The sequence below is a fragment of the Sus scrofa genome, chromosome 5, assembly GCF_000003025.6.
Source record: "Sus scrofa isolate TJ Tabasco breed Duroc chromosome 5, Sscrofa11.1, whole genome shotgun sequence".
In the NCBI taxonomy this organism is placed as follows: domain Eukaryota; kingdom Metazoa; phylum Chordata; class Mammalia; order Artiodactyla; family Suidae; genus Sus; species Sus scrofa.
The window spans coordinates 93302412-93315925 of record NC_010447.5 but is presented as its reverse complement, the minus strand read 5'-3'; the positions used below and the strand labels follow the sequence as shown (position 1 = coordinate 93315925).

The 13514-nt window shown below is 48.6% G+C and overlaps 1 protein-coding gene across 1 annotated transcript; it reads right to left on the bottom strand.

The window, feature by feature from the left end:
* DUSP6 (dual specificity phosphatase 6) lies at nt 8416-12868 on the bottom strand. Its single transcript, NM_001267842.1, is given in 3 exon segments — nt 8416-9932; nt 10965-11402; nt 12008-12868. Coding segments are annotated over 3 exon segments (1146 nt in total). The 5' UTR covers nt 12408-12868; the 3' UTR covers nt 8416-9624.

Below are 13514 nucleotides of genomic sequence, written 5' to 3'. Positions count from 1 at the left end.
TCCATTTTTTTTCGCAGATTAGAAAAGGAAAAATTTAATGAGATTAAGCACCTGGTCTAAGGTTATACAGGTAGCCGGTGACGAAGCTAATATTTGAACCTGCAGGAGCCTAAATCCAGAATCTATGTGCTTAACGTTATGCTGTTTTGTCATGCTACATCCCATAATGATTTATGTTCATTGTTAGTTTCATTCCAAGGCCAAAAGGTCAAGATGTGTTTTGAATCGACCTTTTTATAGCCCTGAGGACATTCCGTGGTCCCAACAGGTTGTCTCTTATTGAATGAATAAATGAATGAGTAAAGGATTATATACCATAATCCCACTCCCCAGAGCCATACTATGATAATTTATTTGTAGCAAATGCTTTATATCAGTTGTCTTATTCAGTCCTCACAGCAACTCCATCCGCTAAATGTTGCTGTTATTCCCCTTGTTCAGATGAGGAAATCCCAAGACTCAGAGAGACTAACTAGTCAAGGTGACATGGATAATAAGTGACAGATCTGGAGTCTCAGCTGGGAAGACTGAACCCACTGACCAAAGGAGTTTGTAATCTTCCTTCCATAGCTGAGAACCAGATTTGAACCAAGATACTCTCTGGTCCACTCAGCTAGCATCTTTATTTTTAAACTTTTTAACTGTTGATTGCTTCTGTCAAGGAGTTAGAAGGGCCTCAAAAATGTGAAACTGCTTAAAAATCTGTGGCAATTCCAAAATGTCCTTGTAAAAAGGATTTGGGAATAGCAGTCTCATTGGATTTGAGCTTGAGGGGAGAGCAAGGATTTTCTGAACTTATCATAAAGCTATATTTTCCTAGGAGGCTCACTCTTTTTTAATCAGATTCTACTATTATTCGTGGGTTGCTGATGGATATTATAGGGGCCCATTAAAGGGACAATTACTCTTCTACTTGAGGACATATTAAAATTGTGTGTTTCATGAATCTGTATGGAGACCAGCCTTGCTTATCATTTTCCAAAAGCCCCACATAGATATCAATAAAGTGAAATCTTAACTTTGTAAGTGGCACACTTTTTTCTGGCAATTGAAAGAGCAACCTGGTAAGAGTCAACGCTGGGAAGACCCCACAGAGCTGTCTGGATGGGCAGAGAGCACGGACTCTCAGGAGGGGCATTCGCACAGAATGCCACAGGAAAAGAGAACCCACCTTGTTCTCAGGAGACCAAGGCTTCCAAGTGCAGACGTGATCCAGGAAAAGGATGATGGCATCATCGTAGATCATTCCCTGAAGAAGTCGGTCCAAAGTATTGTGGCATTCACAAAGGCAAGCATCATCAGGAAGGATGTTAAAAACAAAATAGAAAGCACAATCTCGTGAGTGCTTGCACACACGCACACACACACGGAGACACCAGACTGCATCTGCTCCAGAAATACTGGGTTGACTTCCAGTCATTAAACCTCAGAAGTGTCATACTGAAACTGTAACATATCCAAAGAAGGTCACTTAAAACTATTAGGGTTTGTAAAGAAATAAAGAGACTAAAACATATTAGCCTAAAAAGACAAAATGTGAGAGGATTCCTTTTTTACGATCAGAGGGTTCTGAAAGAATAAGCACAATCCACAATCCCAGCATAGCAGACCTGGAAGTCCTGGTGAAATTAAAACGGAGTGTTTCTAGGACAGCTTCTATTTTCAAATGCCACTGTATAGGGCAGGTATTAAACCGGAAAATATCATGACTCGAAGAGTCTACTGCAGGGAGGGTATAATAGCATATGCTGCAAGTAGAGCTAGGCTATGTGCTCAAATTTTGACGCTCATGTTGTGAAAGTCAGCTAGCCAGCTTCCTTTCTCAGTGTTCTCTAAAGATCCTGAGAGAAGAGATGCTAAATTAAATTAACTGCTGGCTTATGACCTAAGCATATCTGGTAATTCCCAAACTGGCCAATCAGAAGGATCACCTGTGAACCTTTAATTTAAAAACAGATACCAGGTCTCATATGCAATGATCCTGACGCAGCAGACCTAGGGCTTAGCAACCCTGAGAGAAAATCTTTTTCCTGGAAAAATCCAGAGTGCAGTGGGATTGGTTGACCTTGAGTCATGTCTTATGCCTGAACCAATCACTGGCATGGGACAATGAGGTACTCTTCTTGCCCTGGCCTGGGTCGTGTACCCATCCCCATCGCAGGAGTAGGATTTTCCCCAAGAAAGAAAGTGGGTGAGCAGCATGCAGTTTCTTCTTTTGCCCGAGCAACAGAACCTCAGTTGTATTAGGGGAAGCACGTGTGCCCAGCTCAAAGTCTGTATTCCCCAGGCTCTTGAGTGCTGGCCGTGTGACTAGTTCTGGCCATTGAGTCCATAGCGTGCAAGTCTGGAATGGGATTTCCTGGAAGCCTCCTTAAGGGACCTGAACCTGCTGGGAAGTGCATGCTTTCCCCTTCCCTCCGTCCTTCCTACTGACTGGAATGTGAGTGGGATGACTGGCACAGAGCTGTCATCTCCTGATTGTGGGGATCAACGCTAGAATAAGCCTGAGTCTCAAATGATCCTGTGGAGGTGCCCCTTCAGAGCAGCATTCCCCATCTCCATGCTTTCGCAGAAGAGAATAAACCCTCCCAAGTTTGGATGAGTTCTAGGTTTTGTCCTCTCTTACTGGCTTCGGAGCCTAATTCTTCCTGATACAGTAGGATTCTGTAACCAGATGTGTGATATTATGATGTATAACAAGAGAGAGCTATTTGATCTCTGTCCTCAGGTCCTGATGCGAGGCTCTCGAAACCCTTGTAATTTTCAGGGTAATAGAGTGGTTTTGTTCTAATAAGGGGACTCTGGATAGGCTCCTGGATGAGGCCTCTCGCTTCTAAAGCCATGATTTAGACGCTTGGCATTTTCAGCCCTGCGCACCCCTCCCCCATTGTCTCAAGAAAGGAAAGAGACTGGAAATGGAGTGAGTGATCAATTATGCCCACGTGATAAAGCCTCCCTAAAAATTCCAATGGCATGGGGGTTCCCAGGGCTTCCAGTTTGGCGAATACATACTTACTGGAAGGGCGACACACCCCACCTCCAGAGAGACAGAGGGAGCTTCTGCCCTGTAGACCCTGGTCTTTACCTTATGTGTCTCTTCAGCTGTCTGGATCCTCTACCATATCCCTTAAGAGACTGGTAAGCAGGAGTTCCTGTCGTGGCTCAGTGGTGAACAAACCTGACTAGGAACCATGAGGTTGAGGGTTCGATCCCTGGCCTCGCTCAGCGGGTTAAGGATCTAGGCATAATTCATCACACACAACTGTAGCGTCCTTCTCCCATGTTTGTGAAACAAACAAACAAAAAACCCCTCTTCAAAACTTGGTGTAAGATTTAGCACACTCCACTAGGTCAGCCCCGCTTAAGACTAGAATATCAAAATGACCTATTCTTTCAATTCAATCTAACTCTGTTTCCATGCTTGTAAACTGATTCAGTGGTTTTCAGACATTTTTAGCCACAAGCCCCTTGATTCAAGCATCTTGAGCCCCTAAGGCCTCCAGGTAAGGCTATGCAGGTCGGCCTCTGCCATTTTTATCACTGTCTTTCTGCCTGGCACCTTTCTAAGGTTGTACAGGCTCTGTGCACCTGCCTCTGTGTATAGCAGAAGGGACTTCTGAGCTTCTGTCCTAAAAGTCGGTACGGTTTCCGCCTGCTTCTCTCCTTGGGGTTTCACCCGTGGAACTCAGATGCCATACCGTGAGGAAATTTAGGCCACATGAAGAAAAGCTGAAGTCACTGTCACCCGTCATTGGCTGAGCTCCCAGCCGACAGGCAGCCCCAGCTTGAGTGAGCCACCTTGGGAATGGACTTTCTGGCCCACCGTCGGGCTGCCCCATCTCCTACGGCCCTGATCTCAGACTTCCGTCTTCCCTGCCGAGGTCTGCCAAATGCAGGCTTGGGAACAAAAGAAATGACTGTCGTTGTTTGAGGTCTCTAAGTTTTGGGGTAGGTTTTTATGCCACAGTAACAAGCAGAACAGAAGCTAAAGGGACAATCCTGGAAAACTGTCCTCAGCTCCCAAAGCTCCTTTTCTGTCTGCTCCCTTCATTCTTCCTCCTCTGGGTAGTATTCGCAATAGCAATAAAACTAGACCTAATGAAAATTCCTTAATGTAATAAATACTTCGTTTGTCTCCAAATGCAGGAAAAGAAGAAACCTAGAATAGAAGTAGCTTTTTTTGGGGGGGGGCTTGGTGCTTTTTAGGATGCCACTATCAGATCATGCATATTCCTTTTCTTCTCCTGTGTGCCTGAGAGTTCATTTTTGGAGGTGCGGTGGTCCACACCTCATCATTAAAGGGCTGCACACATTCTCTAAAGGTATTTTCCATAACAAAATAGGGAAGTAGGTGGGCCAGACTGCAAACATGTGGGCTCATAATCCATTCCCATATAAAAAAATAAAATATACGGTCTAAAATGTTCTTTGGACTGTTGCAGCAGATAAGGACATACAAGGATTTGCCTAATAGTTCCTTGGGGCTTCCGCTTTGATTTGGGGCACCGATAGAAAAATGAAGCAGTTGCACTTCGAAGCATGACTTTGCTGTCCTCAGCCTTTGAGGGCTCGTTAAGTCTTCAGTTGCCTTTTATTTTAACTTTGTTTCGTCGATTCCGTTCAGCCAGATCAAGGCCTGGATAAATATTTGTGAATTGTTTGAACTTTGTTCCGTGCCCTTAAGTACTCTTAGGAAATCAATGTTGGACTTTAAAGAAGTTTGAATTTTCTGTCCCCAAAATTGGACTGATGGAGGGCCACCTGCGGTAGGAACACGAGAGGAGGATGTGTGTTTGAAAGTCTGCAGAATCTTTGTAAAAGGACCATGACTGTGCGCGGAACTGCCTATAAACTGACACCCAAGGTGACCCTTTTGAAGCAGTTTAAAGTGTGCAGACTGGATTTTCTGAAGATGACTTTTCAAGAATATTGACTTAGAGCCAGCTACCACCTCATCTGCCCTCGTGTTCCCCATCTTCCCTATTTTCTAATTCTGCAGCCCCCTCCATGGAGTGCCCCCCCCTTCTACCCCCTGTCTCTGTCCCTCTTTCTCTGTGTGTCTCTGTCTCTCTCGCTCTCGGTCTCTCTGTCTCTGTCTCTGTCTCTCCCTTGCCAGGCCAGCTTTCCTCCATGAGGGATCAGACCATCTCCGGGGCCAGCTCACTGAAAGGGGACTAATCCTCAAAGGGGAGTGTGGACAAGGGCCAGCTTGACAGCTGCCAGCCACTGGAGATCCTTGGGAAAGTCAGTCTTATAATGGCTGTGCTCATGGGCCCAGGATGGGGCAACTCCCCGAAGGAGAGGGAGGATGGAAGCTTCTAGGCAGACCGGACAGCCCTCTGGTGACCCATCAGCTGGGGTGCTCTGGCTGTCTCTTGATTTGGCTGTCGAATTGGGTTTGATTTGGCAGGTCACTTAACCTCTGCTTCCTCCACTTCCTTGGCTGTAAAGTGGGGTGACCACTTCCTAGCCAGCGTCACGGGACTCTCTAAAGACCAGCAAATGCTGATGACAAGTAGTTTAAAACAAGAAGAGCTATAGCTTCAAAACTCAGTTCTAGCAATTTCCATTAGGTGTCTTGAGGCACGATTGGCTCGTCTCTGCCTGTTTCCTCCTTGCAAAATAAGGATAATAATAGGACCCATCTCAGAGCTGCTTCGAGGATTAAATAATACTGTACATGAAGTGCAGTGTCTAATACCCTTAGTAAATGTTATTTGTTCCCCATGACCTTGTACCTCATTTTATCATCTAGCAAGTGGACCAGAAGGCTGGAATAATAAAAGACTCCTAGAATGAAAGGTGGCAACGCTCTCATTTTACGGACAAGAAAAAGCGAGTCTCGGGGAGGCTGGGTAACTTGCCCAGGGCTATCCGATTCATTAGTGAGAGTTAGCGTTCAGGTCTTTTCGTTGTTAGGTCCGGCAAGTCTCAGTTTGCACTCCTGTGAAGGCTGTGCTGGTATTTCTATCCCCACATCGCCCTTTCTCAGTCCGATTTTAACCCTAAGACCAGGTTCTCCCATGAAGCAGTGCATTTTCTGTCTCTCGCGGCCCCTCCAAATCCGCAGGTAACCTCCCCGAACGCGCCCTCCCCAGCCCCCTGCAGAAGGCCAGGACCGGTGCCTCTTTCTCGGAGACCTGAGGACGCCACTAATGGGGACAGCAGGTGCGGGGGGAGGCGGGGGGCTGCAGCTGCCGGCAGAGGTTGCCCTAGTAACCGTGCAGGGCTCCGGTCAGGAAGTGAGCCCAGCTCCGAGATGCGAAATGATCGCCTTCACGCGGCTCCTGCGGGCACAGAGGCACCAAAGGGACAGAGGGGTGGCGGGGAGAAAGGGGGGCCCGGGGAGAGCTGCGGGTCCATGCCGTCAGGTGCAACCTTCCGCCTTCCACCAGAGACGAGAATGAAAGACAGAGAGCAGCTCTTTGAATCTTCTGGCCTGTGTGAACCATACCCCCCCCCCCACCATTTCACATGAGTCCCTTTGAGGCCACAGAGGGAATCAGGCCCCCCTCTGTTCACCAGCCTCGTGAAACAATATGGAAACAATATGCCAGGAGAGAGGGGCGACATGCAAACATTACAACTTTATAGGGGCCCTCAACTCTCCTTGCTCCCTCTCTTATTCAGACGGATGACAAAGACCATTTGCTCCCAATTTATTGGAAACTTTTTTTTTTTTCCTTTCTTTTTCACAGCTCGATCTGCTTAAAGGCAGGGAGCTAGCTCCCTGGGCCCAAATGGCTGTCAGACACTTGCTGAGTGGGCCAGCCTCAATTCTGCTCCCTCCACAGGTTCAGCTCACACTGTGACCCGCACGGCTTCCTGCTATTCATATGCGTTACTTCCCCTTTGTGGTCATGGCTCGTGGCACTTGGCCAGAAAACATTATTAATTTCAGAAGTGGACGAACAAACAACAAACCCACAGTGAACCGAGAGGAAGTGCTGGGGAGGCCAGCTGTCGGCTTGAGCAGAGCTGTAGGAACTCAGTTGTGTGCAGGTTCTAGGAGGCAAGGAGATGATAATCCAAAGAGGAAATGCACTAAAATTATCCACCGCCCCTATGAAAGCAAAAAGAACGAACAAGAAAAAGAAAAGAAATCCGAGGAAGGGGGTGGGGGAGAAAAGCCCGCAGCTCCTTGAGCTGCAGCTGGACAGGAAATTGCTAACGCTGCCTGCAAATCCCTACTTTGAAGAGCAGTTTAGGGAATGCCAGGAGCGGAAACCGTTCAGAACTGGATTAACACGAGCCAAGTTGAACTGCAACCCACTTCTCCTTTCGGAGCTCCGGCTGCCTTGGGGCACCCAAATGGGAGAAACTGACTCAGTGGTTTTCTGCAGTTTCTGTTTGCCTTCTATACATGCTTAGTGGCTAAAAAGTCCCAGTGGACAGCTTGCTGTGACTGCTGGAGAGTCAGGGCCCCTTGCCTCCTACCAGACAGGCCCACTGGCACCTCACTTGTACCCTGTGGCTGCAAAGCCCCATCCTTCTCCACGCCGCAGGTAAGGGGACGATGCTCATTGCAAAGGGGCCAAAATGTAGGTATGATCTAGTTCTTTTGATGTGATACACCTGCCCTTTTTGTGTGCTTTTGACGCCGGGGACAAGCAGGACGTCCCAAGGACCCTAACAGGTTATTAAGCCTTTACCTCGAAACTGTTAAGCATATAACCACAACCTAGAGCTCAACAGGGGTTTCTGGCTCACGCTCTCATCAGTTAAGCAGAAAGCACATTAGAACAGCACTGGGAATACTTCAAGTGCCGTGGTGAAATTGTAGCCACATCCAGGCTCAGGGAGAGAGCTTAGCTCTGCCCAGCCACATAGACACAAAAGCAAAGGGGAGATGCCATTCTCGGTTCCTGTGTTATTCCAACACGAGAAGTTGCAGGTAGAATTGCCAGACCCTTACAGACCTACACAAGAAGCATCTCTACTTTCTCGCTGGCATATCTAATAAGTATTATTGAGAAGACCCTTTAATAGGGAAGGAAAGAGAGGCTAACATGGTGACACTGTGACTGTCACCGTGTTAGCCCCCGCCCCCCGCACTTTATGACTCTTCTTCAATATCCCAATCTTGTACCTCAGCAAGCTGTGCTCTGTGGCTACATTTTTCTTGCAGAGCATTTAACACTTTTAATAAGCCAGAACTAGAGGCCTATTACGTATTGTCTATAGAATGATAGAATCAATCTTTCTATGATGCCCTTTTTATTTGAGGCCAAAGTCATTTCATAAACGGCACCTGAAAACATGCTTGGAAATAGCTTAAAGATGAGAGAACCTCGCACTGCTATTCCTACCTGCACCTTACAAGTCAACATCGGTCCCCAGCTGACACCCCTAAAATGTGCCCCTTCACACATAAACACAGTGAGAGTTTTTTTTTTTAAAAAAATACACATTCAATAGCCAAAATAGTTATTTATTAATAATTTAAGGTTTTACATTCTTATAATAAATTTCAGCTCAAAACTTTACATCATGAACATAATGGAGCGACGGAAGTCCCCCTCCTTCACAATCGTATGCATGTCGCCTACGGAATATGGGTCCCCATGCTCACACACACACACACGCTTCCAGTTTCACACAAATTGTTTTTAAAAAGAAAGAAACCAACTCAAAGTATTGCATTTGAGGTGACACTCCCTGAAGAATTTTGTACAGAGGTAATATACTGTTCAGCACAGTTGAAGTTTAAAAAAAAAGAAAAAAAAAAGAGCCCATGATTTTGGTGTCTTTCCAAGATATCCCCTTTGAGACAATACAAGCCAAAATATTTACAAAAGTAAGGCAGAATCAAACTACATTAAAAGGAAAAAAAAAAAAGTCACAAGGAAGATATATGAAAGAGACTAAAGACTGCACCATAACAAGGTCTGTGTGATAACAGTGTCCATGAAAATATCATTCAGGACTGGTGAAGCTGCGCATGCTGCAAATATATCCTTTGGATTAGGAAAGAGCCAAAGTTTCTATTTTGTTGTTTGAAGAAGTGGTATACTGCTCTCTCCCCCTTTGGATGATTTTTTTCTAAACCCATCAAAGGAAAAACAAACACAATTCAAACAAACACTGTCAAGGGATTTAAGATCAAATATTTACAATAATCAAATGGAGTATCAGATTCATTTGATTGCGTTATTATTTATTTTCATTTTTTGCAAACTGATACTACAAATACAGAGCTGAAACCTCTCTTTGGCTCCTCTATATGCAACATTGCATCGGTCTTCACTGAAGACAAGATAGAGTCAGTTCCAGACGCAAAAGGAAACAGTCATACGAGGCCCTAAAGAGCTCATGCTCCCACCTACCATTTGGTCCTACCCTATATACCTGGAAGTCCTCGAGTTCCAGTCCCTGCAGGGGTAGGCTGTACACATGGGTGTGGACCAAACCTACTGCCCCTATCTATACAGCATGGCCTGTTCTTCCAACGAGCAGGGAGCAAACCTCTCCCTTTGTAATAGCCAATTCCACACGTGATAACCTTGTCTAACACAGACAGCTGGTGTCATGGTGACACCTGGGGCCACATACAAAGAAAGCAGCCCAGTGGATGCTGCTAAGAGAAACTGCTAAAGGAACGGACACATCCCAGCGTGGGGCCTTTCACGTGGATTGCAGGGAGTCCACCTGGTAGACGTTCTGGTTGGAGGGGGTGGTGAAATAGAGCTGCTGGGCGGGGACGCGGTTGTCACAGGGGCTGCTGAGTCCCAGCGTCCTCTCGAAGTCCAGCAGCTGGCCCATGAAGTTGAAGTTGGGGGAGATGTTGGATTTCTTCATCTTCACAATGTCATAAGCATCATTCATCGACAGGTTGAGCTTTTGCATAAGATAAGCCACAGTCACAGTGACCGAGCGGCTGATGCCGGCCAAGCAATGCACCAAGACACCACAATTTTTGCCCCGGGCTTCATCTGGAAACACACAAAAAGAAAGGCAAAATGTCAGTAGACCGAAAACCACCCTTTGTGAGTGCTCAGTCTCGAAACTGAGTAACAGCAGTAATAATAAAGATAAAAAATAATCGTGTGTGGCAGTTGAGCCCTGCAGGCAGCAGAAAATGTATTCCTGCGATAAAACATGTACACTGGGCACAATTACATATTTCAGATATTTTCTGAAAAGGGAGCTTTTGTATTAAGTTTCTGCCAACAAAAAACTCCTTAATGTGTGCATTCTTTGCCTCAGCATGTGAATACCAGAAACCCTGCAATATGGTCGTGAATGCCTTTTATACAGACAAGCAGACTGCAAGGGTCTATTAAATTATTCTCCAACTGTTGTGCCGCTAACAATGGAGGTATTCAGGCATTTTAAAAGAGAGAGGGAAGTCACAGGGGACAGCCCATTAGGAGGAACAGGATGTCGACATGGCCTGAAAATGAGTTCCTTTGTAATAGGAAATGCATTACAATGCCTGGAGATTCGCTTCTCCAGGCTCTCGGCCCACAGTCCTTCCTGCTGTGCTCAGGTTACCCTCGCCGTCTCACTGCTAAGCAGTGTCACAGGAACGTCCAGCTGGATCACAACATCTAGCATTCACAGGGCTTTTGGACACCGTGGTGTCCTGCAACTCGAAGAGCTTTTAAAATTACAAAGCCATGCTAGAATTCCTGTCTACCCTGTGTACCTCTGGGACCCGGCCCTCCTTGAGTCCAAAGATGGGTGGGGGGGATTCTGCTGTCTCCTTCTGAGTGCCCTCCCCCTTTCCAGTGACTGAATTCCAGGTCAAGAAGCAGACAGCGTTTCAAATACACCTGTGGCCTGCCGCCTTGTCAAAAGGCCCTTTTTCTTAACAAGAAGCTAAGCGACAGAATTGAGAATGCCCTTGGAACGTAGAGACCTGCAGTCCCACAAGTTAGCAACAAGAAAGGTGAACCCCTCGAACTCTAGGAATGGTTCTGAATTTTGCATTTAAAAGGCTGCGTGAGGGCTATTAGTCTCACCTATGAAAGAAATGGCCTCAGGGAAAAACTGGGACAGGTTTTGGCTCCAGTGATCAGAGATGGGGATCTGCTTGTATTTGAACTCTCCTGCGTTCTCAAAGAGGTTCGGCAAGTTGGGGGTGACGTTCAAGATGTACTTGATGCCGAACTCCTCTAACACGTCCAGGTTGGTGGAGTCCTTGGCACAGCCCAAGTAGAGGAAGGGCAAGATCTCCACGGGGAAAGAAGGCTGGCTGTTGGACAGCGGGCTGCCATCGGAGTCTGTTGCACTATTGGGGTCTCGGTCAAGGTCAGACTCAATGTCCGAGGAGGAGTCGGAGCTGATCCGCAGGCCCCCGAGCCCCAGAACTGGCAACGGCGGGGAGCTGCTGCTACACGAGCCGTCTAGATTGGTCTCGCAGTGCAGGGCGAACTCGGCTTGGAACTTACTGAAACCACCTGCCAGGACGAGAAAAGCAATCTTGTAACCCGAGATACCGTAGTAGTTTTCACAGGTTGGAGAGCCGCAGCCGGGCTCAGAAACACACCACAGCACCTTACCCCCCCACCCCCCAAACACAGAGACAAATACAGGCGAAAGGCACTTAAAGGTGCACCCTTGGGAACAGAACGAACAGGCCCGCCTCCCCTGGGAACCCTTATTTTTTTGAATCCGGAAATGCACAAAATGGCAACTTTTCTGAGTATCTACAAGTGCCAGAAGGTGCCTGCCTGCACCCCCACGGCCTCTGCAGTCCTGCGAAATCTGAATTCAAAATCAAACGTAGAGGGAAAGTGGGGGATATGCCGGGTAGGAAAAAGAAGAGCTAGTTCCAAAGAAACGACGCGTGCCTGTGGCCGGAAGCGGGTCGATTCCGCGCGGGCCCGGCTCGCGGGCCGCGAGAGATTCGCCGCCGGGAGCCGGCAGACAGCTCCTGGCGCACAGCGCGGCTCTGAAGCGCCAGCCAAGCGCCACAGGGGCGCTTCCAGTCGGCGCGCCCCGCCTGCACCCGCAGCCGGGGTCCCCCGCCCTGCCCCAGGCGCGGGACGCCCCCGGCGCGTACCTTCTAGGTAGAACGCCCGGCAGCCCTCGTCCTTGAGCTTCTTGAGCAGCAGCCCGAGCACCGACTCGCCGCCCGTATTCTCGTTCCAGTCGCTGCTGCTCTCATCGTAGAGCACCACGGTGTCGGTGCCGCAGCGCCGGGTGAAGCGGTCCCGGTCCTCGCCGCGCGTGAAGAGCGCGCGCACCGGCAGGTTGCCCTTCTGCAGGCGCCGCAGCATGATGCCGGGGATGGCCACGTTGATGGCCGACTCGATGTGCGACGACTCGTACAGCTCCTGCGGCCGGCAGTCCATCAGCAGCAGCCGCTCGTTGCCCAGCTCCAGCTGCTCGTTGAGCCACGCTACCGTCTTGCTAATCGCCATCTCCGACGCGAAGGGCACGGGTCTGAGCGTATCTATCATGGGGGTCGAGCGGCCGGAGAGGGCGAGGTGCCTACCAGACTCCCCTCGGGGCAGGCATAGGCCGAGCGCGCCGCGCCAAAGCCGCCGCTCTTGGAGCGGGGTTTAATGCCACCTCTCCTTTCCCGAGCCGGGTTAGCGGTTGGGGCAAGCGAGACAGAAGTAAGCCGGCGGTTCCCTCTGCACCCGGCTGCAGCCGCACGCTCTTGGTGTCAATGAATCTCTTTGAATGAAGCTGCCCAGACAGTTTTGTTCCTCCCCGGTGAATGAAATCCAATTAATTCGGACTTCGTGCTACTGAGAGGAGAGGAAAAAAAAAAAGTCCAGCAGCTCCTGAGCCCTCCCTCCAAACTGCACCTCAAATCCACCCGGGCGGCTTTCTCCTCGGATTATTAAAGCCTGGATTTGCTCACTCTCCCTTGGACTCAGCCCTCGCACACCCCCTGCGCGAGGCAGCTCCTCAATGGATACAAACAGCGAGCGTCTCAATGGATACATTCTCCCCGCCAGCCAATGAGCACGCTGCGGAAGGGGCTGTTGCCGTGGGGACGGGCCGGCTGGAACAGGTTGTGTTGATGAATTGTTAATGAGTTTGTCATTCACAAAAACGGAAAGGAATTTCCGCTCCGGATAAGCCCCAGTGCAAACAAGCTGCAACAGCGGGCTCGGCGGGAGGAAGGAGAAAGAAGGGGAGGCGGCGGCGGAGGAGGAGCAGGGCACACAAACCAGGGCACTTCAGTTGTCTCATGTTTCCTTCTGTTGAGAGTTCACACTTAGCGTCGGAACTTTTGCGCACAAATGGTGCAATTAGCAGGCACAAAAGCCGTTGTTCGCGACGCCTGTGCGCGCAAGCTAGCTTTAGGGAAACTAGTGCTGACTTCTTCGCTTTTATTCCCTTTAAACTCCTTTGGACTGGAGTTCACTTTAACCTCCCCCTCCTCCCGTAGGCAGTGTGTGGCATTTGTTTGCCAGTTTAAAAAGCCCGGCTCTGTTTGCTTCGATGTTCTTTTAGCCGAGACTGTGTTGGGGCTGGTGGACTGCCTGGGCTTTAGTGACCGATGAGGTGTTAAATGCTAATCCAACATCTTTGGAGACAAACCAGGGTTTTGT